We start from the raw sequence: 13,253 nt of genomic DNA on the forward strand, positions 1-13,253 counted from the left end.
CAGCAAAAGATAGAGACGACGGTGTTGTGACTATATAGGTTATCAGTAGCTGTTCGTCAAAATGAATCGAGATATCGTACATTGTGTACAATTTTCAAAACCCATTACGTCAATTCAAATGAAACGGCACAGCCAAGCTGTATTTGTGGAATGCTTTGCGCGAAACCTTCGGCAAACAAGCTTAGCGAGAAATCTTTCGAGTTTTCTTACATTATCCACAATGTGCATATAGCCACTTCGGCGTACACAACTTGAGCAAACACAGGATTTCACATAATTATTTTTGCGATGCGCAAGTGGCTTCAACTTTAAATTACCCACCGCGTGTTTATACACGAGACTGGCTAATGAGTTTTCTCTCACTCAGTGATTACGGACAATGGTCTCTTTGTTACTTAATAATCCGGTATCAACAGATCGCGCTCCGTGCGTCGATTAATTCAATTTTCATCCAAACTCACTCGATTTCAATTATGAGTGAGTCTTTCAGCTCTGAACTGCCATTTTTCTTTCTTTTTTTGCCTCTTTCAAAGAACGAAGGAAAACAGTGTCGCTTGATAGTTCCTGCGGAGAAGATGGAGAGTCGCGCAGAGGTCAGTCGTTTGCTCGTCGTCAAAGACCAGAATCTGGAGCACGAGCTGTGTACCGCGAGCTTCCTCCCAGCAAGCTCGCTCAATGAGAGTCAGATAGGCATCACCTCTCGTTTACCCTCGCAAGCACGGCCCAATTTCCGAGTACAATCGCGGGCCTCTTCCTCCTCCCTTCCAAGCGGGGGGGAAAAAAGAGAGAAGCCTTAAATATGTACAACGCTCGGTGCACAGACTTACATGAGAATAATAAGGGGGGGGGTAGAAAGCCGTGACCTGCTTTTGGAAACTCGCCGAGTCGGCTGTTGGAGCTTTTTTTCGGGCGGAGAGAAAACAAACTGCTGGCGCTCCGAGCTTTGTACGTGTACGTAGATAATCTCGCGTGCGTGTCTCTGGGTTTCGGGGCAGAAAAAGCAGCGCCATCCGAGACTTGGGCGAGGATTACCATAGTAGAGAGAAAGAGACTGGACTGGTTTTCGTTTGAATAATGCAAGGGGCTACCGTGCGGTCTTTCCGAAAACGGAAGGGGAAAAAAAAGAAGAGATCTCCAGCCGAGACGGAAGCTAATGAGTAGTTTAATGTGGTTCGTATACCCTTTTTTTCTCCTCCCAAATTCATACTTCAGGGCGGAGCCCTTTTATTTCACCTTTCGTTGTTGCCGTTGGACTTTTAGTGACGGGTGGTAATGTTTGCGTGTATATATTGAATCGAGATGTTGCTGTGCTTTAAAAATCCCCGGCGAATTCACAACGAGGATGCGTTGAAATTCAATCGGGTCGAAAAATCTCCATTCGTGTGTGTGTGAAACATCCACCCGGAGTGTAAATAATACATATTTTCAGCGCAAGTATACCAGATTTCAAATGGGCGAGAGAACGTTATTGCGGATTTTCGCGAAATAACGATTAGCTTAGCTTGGCAAACGAGAATCTAGGATTGCGAAATCCAGGCGAGTTGAAAAATGAAAAAAAAAAAAACAATGAAAGACAAATGCGATTGTACGGGCAAGAGACTGGTGGTATAGATAAAGTCTTCGGGGTCGGCTCGTGGGCACACTGGGACCAACGGTAGCAGCTCGTTACGGAACAAATCGATTCCGTGATCTGTTGTTGCTACTCGGCTTGCGCAATAAAATACCTACATACGTATACACCGGTCGGAAATCCAGTCAAATTACCTGTGAAATCCAAATTCGCTTTTATTTCCGTAGAGGGAGTTTATTGGATACAATGCAACGAATGATGAACAATTACTGTGTGGTAGCACGTGATCTGGTCTCGTTTACCAAGTAACAACGCGTCACCAAAATTTTAAGTTCAATCATCACTTGTTTTATACTACCGTGTACTAGTCTAGCAGTCGTCGATAACCGTCACACTACATCCTCGACCTCTGGTGATGCCAATGGGTCTTTGGTTCGATGAAGAGAAATTTTCTCGTTATACGGGACAAGGCAAATTGGCGATCCAACTGATAGGCTAACAACTATACGATGCGTACGTAAAAACGTCTATGAGTGTATTAGTATATGTATATAGACGCCTATATGTAATGGCTAATGGACGCTTGAGAGCCGTCTTAATGTGGGCTCGTTTATCAATCCCGCAGCTGCAGAGAGAGAGAGGAAAGCGCATTTTTCCCAGCCTCTCGTTCGCTAGCTCCACGGTTTAATTAATAAAAGTGAAAACAAAACTTATTAGCATCGCGAGCCAAGAAGTAATTACCCGTCGAAATGAAAAGTTGTTGTGTGATGCACAGGTGAACTCCTCCCTTGCCAAGCGTTTGTGATTATCGTTTAGAGGGGTTATATCGATGCATAATGTTGAGACGTGAAATCCTTTCTAGATGATTACTTGGTGGATGCTTTTAAAATTATCTGGAGTACGAGTAGCCATCGTGTATGTGATTGTTCAGCCCAAATTACGAGAAAACCGATAGTTTGTAGTGTGAAAAGCTTATACTATATATTCTCTACGGTGTCGTTAATACTTTCCTTTTTCCTATAACGATTGCACTGGAAGTACCGCTTGGATAAATATATGTGTGGTTATCACATGAAGCTGAAACTAGCAGACAAATTCTAGCAGCGATACCATCAAATACGTCACAAATTCGTCATCATTGTGTTTGCTTATAATTGGACAATCTTTACACGACAGCTTATACACTCGCTGCACGTGTTTTTTTTTTTTTGTCTGTTTTATCAATAGCTAAAAAAGTTGTTAATTTTTCTTCGATGAATAAACAGTATTGTCTTACCTCGTGAAAATATTGAAGCGTGCAAAACATGTATTATTTACTGAAAAAAAAAAAAAAAAAAAAAAAAGAGTTGTAAATTAGAACAGGGAAAAAAATCCATTGATATTTAAATTGAAAATTCATAACTTTTTAAAATTTCGTGATTCACATCGCAAATGCAAATCTCATGGAATTGATAATACCCGCAGTTGGCTGGCGGCCACTTCTATATCGCATTATGCAAATTACAGACGCAGCGAATGCGAGATTATCAGCAAGTACTTGCATATTCCTGGACGAGGAGCTAACCATACGTTACAAAAATTAATATTTCAAATAACCATTGCATTACGCGTTATATGAATAATATTTTCATTCCATAGTCCGTGAGCAGAAAAATGTTGAATAAAATTTAATGTACATAAAAAAAGAAAAAAAAAAAAAAAAAAGAAAGTTCTAGCTTCGTTGATGAAACGACAAAAAATACTTTGTTTCTTTCTTTTCTCCCTACAGTCACACAAAAGATGACGCTCGACGACGTCAGTTCAACTCTACTTGGCACAGCACCCAATTGCCCATCGAAGCTTGCAACGAGTAACGTCATCTCTCTCTCTCTCTCTCTCTTTTTTTTTCGTATTTTATCCACCAATTTTCTCCGCCAAGTCGATCTCCACTGTCGCGTGATAATGGCAACGGCGACAAGACGAGGACGTGCCATCGCGTGTACACATAGCGCATAATATCTACTTACTTTCTCGTCTAATGTGCCACTGTAGGTATACGGAACTGCAAACTCATTTGCCCGCGTTTCATTTTTCCATCGCTCTAATAGACGTATCGACTTTTTTTTTGCGATTGCAAAAACAATCTTTTTTTTAAAAACAGTTGGGCACACAAAGTGGACCGACGCAAGCGGCGGAAAAAACACAAACAGAAGAAAAAAAAAAACAGAGAGGAGGAAAGAGAGTCGTAACAACAATCGGACGCAGAAAATAAGCGGCGAAATGAATCGTTTATCGCGCCTCGGCTAAATTACCTGGAAACCTCCGAGCTTTCCCTCCTTCGAGAGACGATGAACCACACGGTGTGCATCGTATACGTGTAATATGCGCAAGTTGCACCCGAGCGCGCCGTTATTGCGCAACATCGCGATCAGGACTCTCTCGATTTTAGAGCAAATTGTATAATTGACGGTCTCGGTGTTGCACACAACAGGCCCCCGCGGACATGTGCGAGCGAGAAAGCGCGCGTGCACGGTTGTACGGAGGCGATGAGGAAGTTTTTACGAGCGCTCGAATCTTTCGCGTTAAAGACCAACTTTTCGAAATGACGGAGCCTCGCTTTCGATGATTGTCCATTCGTGTACGCGGGTATTAATTTATTTATTAACCAAGTGACCTTTTTATCGCGTTTCACGGGACGTAGTGTATGTACACGCGTGAGCTTACGAAATCGGAATTCGATTAAATCCGTGCGAGCGAGTGTGTATTTTTTTTTTTTTTTTTTTTTTTTTTTTTTTTTTGATACTTTTGCACACTTTCACATTGCCCCGTAAGAGAAAAATACACAACGAGCTATATAAATTTAATTGAAATGGGGATTTTCATTTGGCTTCCGCGATAGTTAAAGTTTAACGACGACAGATTTCCTTTTGACGAGTCAACGACACCTTGGCCTAACGTGCATTGACCGTCTATAATGTTCATTTATATAGGTATATAGTATATACACCACGCAAACAACGAAAAAATTTCACGGTGATTAAAAATTTCTCCCCAGTTTCCGCGAAAAGTGCATTGTTATTACACTACAATCATTCGAACGATGGTGACTCACCTAGCCAATAAATGTTACCAGAAATTTTGTGAGAATAAAATTTGCAGCCAAATCGTCGTAGTATGTACCTATCTTTGTGAGCTTAACCAAATAGGAGATGCAAAAACTCGATTTCAATTATTCATTTTTTTAACTCAGGTAATTCAAGTAATAACAATTCATTAAATTAATATAGAAATAATAATAAAGATGTACCTACCTGACCACCGAAAAGGTGAATGATATAGTAAAACTAAAGCTTTCACTGATGCGTCGGTGCATTCTCTTCTCCGTTGCGCTTGATAATAATAATAGATGACACCGCGAGAACTTGTGTATGGAATCGTACTGGCAATTAACACGACGGTATCTGCTATTCGACAACCAACACTTCGTAACTACATTTCAGGTACAGCTACTCCATAGCCCGCGGAAATCCCACGGAAATAACAACGCACCACAGCAACAGCGAGACTTTCTTTCGCTTCCGACAATGACTGGGCGTTACCATCCGATTGCGTTACTACAGATGAGGATACGGGGTGGGGGGAAGGGTACGAATCAAACGAACAATAACAAATGAACGAGGAAGTCGATTGTCTCTTTGGGCTTGAATGGTCTTTTGGCGCTCTGTCGTTTGGAGAACCGTATAGGTGTAGGTACACGGAGAGCCACATTACAAAGAACAGGGAGGGCGGGGGCCTGGAAGGGAGCGGGAGAGGCAATTGTTGGCGAGTAATTGTAGAAAAACTAGATCTGTTATCTGGAACGAGGGTGTGTGTGTGTGTATGTGTACAAGAGCAGTGAAAAGCGAGGAGAGCTCTTTATGTCGATGTCATGGCGGAAGGAGGTGCGCTTCTCTCTCTCTCGGCGTTGTTGCTGTGGAGCTGCTCTTGGTACTTTCTACTCGAGTTTGTCAATTTCATCATAGGGAAGTGCAGTGCTTTCGATGTAGCGAAAAAGAAAAAAAAAAAAAGAAAAAAGAAAAACAATATAATGAAAGAAACGTTACGTGTAATCGCGATGATGATCCGATAAACAGAGTCGAGCACAATGGCCGTGCGCCGTTGTCGGGGAGTTATTTGGGGAGCTGATAGTATCAAAACGGTCTCGATTAAATTAAAAATATAAACACAATATGATAAAACGTGTTGCGTATATCGTAGAGGGAAAGAAGTTACCGCGGAATCCGACGATTTCTGTAATTGGCGCTTCGTTTGATTGCACTTAATTGCGAGCCAGAAGTGAGGAGATATACTCACGTAAGATTGCAAAAAGGGAAAGAAAAAAAAGAGTCAACGAGCTAATCTCGGCTACAACGAAACTCATTTAGCGGCTATCGGTCGAGCATCCCAACCTCGGGGCAACTTTATCCGAGGATGTAAACTATTTCAGCTCCCCCCCCCTCGAGCTATCTTTATAGTTGGTAGAGATATAGAGATGCTACTCTAAGAGAACAGTGCGCGCGGATAAGGGAGCCCTCGGGAGGAGCGACGGAGCAAAAGAAGATGTTTGTTCGTAAAATGTGCTACTGGTTCGCGGGAGGGGGGTAATGGTTTAACAATGTAGTTGTCGATCGGCTCATCCGTTTGCTGCGTGTGTCTGGCGACTTTTATTTAAAATATGGATTTTCATTTAATATGGCCTACTCAGCTAGAATAGTAATCTGGTGTCATTCCGCCACCTAGGGACTTTTTACTTTTGCCAATCAAACCTTTACCATTTCATTGCTGGACAGTAATTTCTATTGTACAAACAGTAAAATCACTGTACTTACACACAAAAATTACTGTTCTAAATATTACAAATTATTGTTCAAATAGTAAAAAGTCTCTAGACGACCTAATACCACCAGATTACCATTCTAGCACAGTTATTTTTTTTTATTTTTTTTTTCCCCTCAGTGTATAGGGAATATCGGGGAATATTATATTTCGGGTAAATTAATAGAAATAGTAAATACGATAGGAATTGGGGTTAATGAATAAAGAAAATGTAATATGAACCAACCTTTTCACACAAGTGTGCGAGGCTTCGTCGTCATCTGTTGGTCCACCGGCACCAGAATCCTGAAACAAACGAGGAAATGCATTTATTTTTCACTGACACCGTGAACACACGCATAAAATTGAAGTTTCATGATTAATATTTCCTATCGATCACATGGTCTTTTTTAAACATAAATGTAGCCATCGATCGGCGAAAAAATTTCTCATTTTGATCCTGTGATTTTTTATTTTTGTCCTGAAAGGAACTGCCCGCATTAAACAAGGATGATTATTGGAAAAAGAGAAATTAAACCCTGCCATAAAGCATTTAGGATGTGCAGGCAAAACCTCTGCACCCTGTTTAACTGATGTGTACGAAAATTATTGAAATTTCTTTGCAGTACTATCGGTGCACTAAACATCTGGCTACTTGTATATAGCACAGCTCCGAATGACCGAAGCTTGCAGTCACTATACATCTAACTAACCAACAACACGCCAGTAAATTAATAACCACGAAACGCTTATGCATTAGCATATAATATAATCATGTAATACCGTGTTCGTCATTACGTAAAAAGTCACGGACGGACTCGTATCCGACTTCCTAGCGCACGATTCACGACTCGTATTTCATTATCCCATTTACCTATACTCGTTTATTTATTGATGAGTCTTGATTTTCATAAAACGAAAAAAAAAAAATAATGTACGATTCAATCGACCATCCAGAGTAGCTTGCAATGGTTACAAAAAAATAATCGTTAATGATTTCCCGCCTCTTCTCTCATTATCTCGCAACAGGTGTACAACACTTCAACAAGCGCTCGCATACGCATAAGCATATATAATATGTCCCGTTGCAGTCGTACATATAAATATGAATAAACATGCTCACGCCTAAACAACAATGTACACACGTGTGACAGTATAGTGCTCACGAGTGAGTGGTGATAAATCATCTTCGTTTATGGACACTCCACGACTACAAAAATGTGCCATAGTTTGTTCTCATAGATGATTTATTTTGAGACGATCACGAGTTTGTTTGTTGTTGATTTAATTTCAATTGTGCCGATCGACAATAACGCGTGCGTACGACGAAAAAAAAACCTCGAAAAAAACCGAGGGGCTGTCCACGGGATTCAAAGATTCAAGAAATAATAACGATTCAATTAGGATTTAAATCTTGAATCACAAAAAAAAATTTAATTTAATTAAATAACCTTTTAAGCAATCAAGCATCGGCGATAAGAAACCCAATAGTTTATCAGTATATTTATTAACAATATCTGCCTTGGTGAGTAAGCAGCGGTAATTAAAAACCCAACTGTTTTTTTGGAATTAAATATTAAACTAATCTTTGAGGCGAGTAAGCATCGGCGATTAGAAACCCAACTGTATTTCACTAGATTTATTAATAAATTAATCTTTTAAACGAGTAAGCATCGGCGATTAGAAGCCCAACTATTTATTTGACAATTAATTGAAAAAAAAATCTTTGAGGCGCGTAAGCATCGGCGATTAGAAACCCAACTGTTTTTCACTGGATTAATTAATAAAATAATCTTTTAAACGAGTAAGCATAGGCGATTAGAAACCCAATTGTTTTTCACTGGATTTATTTATAAAATAATCTTTTAAAAGAGTAAGCATCGGCGATAAGAAACCCAACTGTTTTTCTCTAGATTTATTAATAAAATAATCTTTTAAACGAGTAAGCGTCGGCGATTAGAAACCCAATTGTTTTTCACTGGATTTATGAATAAAATAATCTTATAAAAGAGTAAGCATCGGCAATAAAAAACCTAACTGTTTTTCACTGGATTAATTAATAAAATAATCTTTTAAACGAGTAAGCATAGGCGATTAGAAACCCAATTGTTTTTCACTGGATTTATTTATAAAATAATCATTTAAACGAGTAAGCATCGGCGATTAGAAACCCAACTAATTATTTGACAATTAATTAAAAAATTAATTTTTGAGGCGAGTGAGCATCGGCGATAAGAAACCCAACTGTTTTTCACTGGATTAATTAATAAAATAATCTTTTATTGATTTAATTATTTAGTTTAATTTTATTGATTTAATTATTTTATTGATTTAATTATTCGTGCACTCCGATAGGGTACCTCATTTGATAAACGTCAAACTAAAATTATTTTTCCAACAAATAATAAGATATTTTGTTTAATAAATTAAAACTGCAGTTTCAATTGACAAATATATACTGACGAGCAATTCGTGTTTTTCTGAAAATTGTCCAGTACTGCTCGTAAAAAGATATTCCGTATGGTTATCCTGCCAGTGGAATCGGTATCTATTTCAAGAATGTGTGGAATCTGCAACAAAGTCAAACAGATAGTTTGTATACTCGCTGAAGACTCTATCGCTCGGACAACGAAAAATTTATTCGTGACAAGAAAAGACAATTAGGATTCTTTCATGACAAGCTTATCTCCAGGTATTCACTAATAACACGCATAAATGGGAGAACAAGATAAACAGCATGTCTAGATCTCTATATTACTGTTGTATAACTCTTTCATATTGTAATTATTTATTTGCGTTGAAGTACAGTATTAATTGTATAAATTATACCAATTTAATCAACATTGCATATAAAATATAACTCCAATTCTGTTGAAAATTGTCCAAATTAAATTATTCTTATATTTCAACTACTCGCTGTTACATTTAATCATATTTAAAGGTGTAAAAAATAAAATGCATAATTCCACAACAAGGTCAAACACACATTTATTGATATCGACAATAACTTGTATACTAAAGAATTTCTCGTCAAACAATACATTTCATTATTTTCTACCTCTTTATGATGGTAAAATACCTTGAAACAACTCGGATTATTTGTCCTTGAAGATCATTTCTGCACTGATCAAAAGCCAGATTAGTTGCCCTTAATCCTTTCTTTTCATCCCAAGTTCCAAAATGACTTTTAATCAATTCTCGATCCCTTGCAATTTCGTAAACTTCGCTAAGCTCTCGAGCATTTATACCCGTAATTTTCTGCACTACGAGAAATAGGCAGTTAAGAGGAATGTAGTTGTTGGAGAAAAATTCATCAGCTTTTGTTTTTTCACTCAAAAAAATCATCCATTGAATGTTGTCCGTTACAAACCACAAGGATATTTCCTAAAAGCGTATCGCACACTCAATTACTGTGATTACAAAAGTAGTATAAAAACGTATACAAATAAATAAAAACTGCTTAGCAAAAACTATCTTCAGATCGTGAAATCTGAAAAATGCTTCTTGTTTCTTTAATCAAGTTCACGACTACAAACATTTTTGATCAAAACAAAACAACCAAAATTAACATAATGCTAACTTTAAGAAACTGTTTCATCTCTTCGGAGTCATTCATCAGCACGATCAAGGTATTCTGCAATTCAGGAGTATCAATTTTCATCTAGAAAAAGAAGTATCAGAGAACGTTAGTGGCATATAAATATTTTAATTAATGATCAGTGATTATTACGAAAATAATTAAATAATTCTAGTATGATTGTCTGTCAAATCATGCATGTATTAGATGAACTGAATGCATAAAAATGATGGTTCTTCCTCGAGTATAAATTTTTATGTTTTACCGAAATGTTAAAGTCATATATAATACATTGTAAGGCCATCATCACACGTAACAGCGCAATGTATAAAATATTTTTATGCTTGCAGAGCCCAAAGATTTTAATTCAAGGACTATCTTGTGTACAAATATACAAATAAAGCTGTTTTTCTTCTTATGGACCAAATAATCAAGTATATAATCACTTTCATACGCAGCACAAGACAAACTTGACTTTTTATGCTAATAATTATTTTTACCCTGTCAAATAGTAATGTAATGCGTCCAACTACTTTTATTTTTAAATAAAAACCACTGTGTACTGATAATGCCTGAAAACGATCTCGGTGATCCTTTTTAAAATGTACAATTAAATAATATTAAATGTTTTGTTCAGAGATTTTTTTAAAGTCAAAAAAATGTACCTAGTTGCTAACTAAAAGTTTTGTTTCATTACCCTTGATTTAAAGACTTCTATCTGATTAAAACATATTTTTACCATCGGCAAATAGATTTTCATGGAATCAAAAAGTTTATTAAGCACGTGGTATGGATTGAAAAAAAAAATTGCAAAAATTTGGGTGCGCACGACCGCGCTTGAGCCAGGTATTAGCTGACCTGTCATCCCTAGTAGATGTTATTACAATCTTCTAACACCCTAGTGGGAGGCTCCTGGCTCAGTTTCCCTATCCTACTTTCTAGCTGACTTTTCAACCCTCAATGTGCTACTTATGATTCTATATTAGATCTAGGATTAACTCTACCTTATTTCTATTTTTCTTATTCTATCTTACACCTATTTTTTTATTCTACGTTATTTCTAATTATTATTCTAATTATTCTACCTTAAGATCTACTCTTATTGTTCTACCTTACATCTAGTCTTACTACTCTACCTTAAATCTACGATTTTTAATTCTACATTAAAATCTATTTGCTTACTGACTAAGGCTTATAGATTAATTAATTTCTACCCAACACCGCTTAAAAAACTACGTCGAAGGTTGGTCTCGAACCCTGACCTCCTGGCAACTCAATATCTGATAGCTAAAGCTTTCATACGCACTTAACCACGCAGCTACTGAGCTCTTAATGCCAGGCTTGTTTAATAGTATATTTCAATCATTAGTTTGGTATAGATAACAAAATGCCTGTAAGTGAGATACGTGTGTATGTGTTAATTGCTTGGCGTATCGGTAAGTATATCTATATGCCCGACCAACTTGACTGTAATCGGTTATACAGATATACTGTTATCATGCTAGGCCCACATAGTTATCAAATTTCTCGTAGGAGGGCGCTGTTTTTTCAACGCGATTAAGGCCCAGCTGCTGTATTCTGGCTGTGTAACATATGTTTTATGCCAATAAAAATCATTTTAACTAAGGCCCAGCTGACACATAATGATGTGCAAACGTAGCCGTGGGTGTTTGCTTAAAATAATTACAACGTATCATCTTATAATATTGTATCACGCTGGAAGAAAAGTGGCAACAAAAAGCCAACGCGATGTTAAAAGCGTCGCATTTTAGATGATAAGTTTTATCTTCTACGCCCCCTTGCGTAAGAAAAACAAAGCGTCTACGTGAGTAACATTGAAGCTAATGTGCAGCTGAATAAAATTAAAAGCGTATGACGTGCGCTATTGAATGACAAATGAGCGGATATTTCGTATTTATTTGTTAAAGAAAATGAATCTTTGATCTCCAACTGAAAATTTACCAAAAACTGGCGCCTCTCGTGTTTTGTTGGTATAGCAAGTGCATTTGTCGGTCAGCTGGATCCCTTCGTGTGTTGAGTATACCTATACGTACATAATTATTATTATATATTATCATAACAACTCGCCGCGACGCTGCGCTGGTATATAGATATACAAAACTTGATGGAAATCTGACCGACCGACTGAAAAATGCTAATGATACTAATTACCAGATCAGATTATGTTCATCACTAATTATTTTTCCACACTATAGATGGCATATAAGCTTTGCTTTGATAAGTATAAGCTCACTTGTAAAATAATAAAAAGCGTTGTTCTGCACACAGGATATTGTATTGTGGTCGTTGTGAACGATGACGGTTAATCAAGTCCGAAAGAGGCTGTTTCGAATCAAATGTACGTGTATGTGTATACACGACGAGGCTTGAGCACGTGTCCATTGTAACGTGTACTTACGCGCCTCTGCTGTCCATCCGTACCTACATATTTATATCATTATCATCATCGGTAGGAAGTTGAAGGTTTGAAGATCAGTCAAATGTGCGTATTGTGTAAATACAATCAGACGTATCTTCCCCATCTACTACATCGTAATCCGTAGGCTCGAGAGGGTTCACGCACAATTAAATACGTACAAGAGGTGCCACTTTTTTGTGCAAACGTAGCCGTGGGTGTTTGCTTAAAATAATTACAACGTATCATCTTATAATATTGCTCGAAAAAAACCGTTTGGGTGTCAAATAATTACCACTGGAAAACATCCAAGAAGTGAATCTGATGAAAATAAATACAAAAACAATTACTTGAAAGCGAAAATGAGTGACGGGGTGTTGATCAATTTTGCATTTGTTAAAAACTAATAGTATAGATATATAGAGTACAGAAAACTTAAGGAAAAACAACGATGTCCCGCGCAAATAACGTACAGATCAAATTGAATTCTCATCCTCGAGGCAAATGCAATTTTCAATGTTTCGCGTGCGATAATTGCCAGGTATAACTTTCCATTGTTGGTTGTTTCTCCCAGATCGTTTCATCGGAAGTGAAAAGGATACAGAAGTTCCATTAGATCGCGCGCGAGGCGCCATGAAGATCGTCGAGAGTCCATTTGACGACTGTCGGCGTTTCAACAACTCGACGCGCGAATGAAAAGTACCTTTGTTGTTGCGCAATCGTATATTATAATATCTCCTCGGCGATCCGACTTTCCACGCTCGTATCAATCATCTTCGAGGGGAACAATAACGATCCCTCCAACTTTCGTCGGTACATACCTGTATGCTTCTATACATTACCATGCACGCGCACAA

At 37.8% G+C, this 13,253-nt stretch overlaps 1 protein-coding gene across 2 annotated transcripts in view; it reads right to left on the minus strand.

Moving 5' to 3' along the window:
- The window catches only part of ssh (Protein phosphatase Slingshot), a 151,940-nt gene that overhangs the window by 122,531 nt on the left and 16,156 nt on the right, over positions 1-13,253 (minus strand). For both annotated transcript variants that reach the window (XM_089593334.1, XM_014360102.2), the window contains exon 2: positions 6,651-6,709. In XM_089593334.1, coding sequence (XP_089449460.1) covers positions 6,651-6,709 — 59 coding nt within the window. The remainder of the gene's footprint in view (positions 1-6,650; positions 6,710-13,253) is intronic.

The sequence above is a fragment of the Copidosoma floridanum genome, unplaced genomic scaffold (assembly GCF_036245765.1).
Source record: "Copidosoma floridanum isolate Cflo_tuat_1 unplaced genomic scaffold, Cflo_Japanese_pri ptg000019l, whole genome shotgun sequence".
Taxonomy (NCBI): Eukaryota; Metazoa; Arthropoda; class Insecta; order Hymenoptera; family Encyrtidae; genus Copidosoma; species Copidosoma floridanum.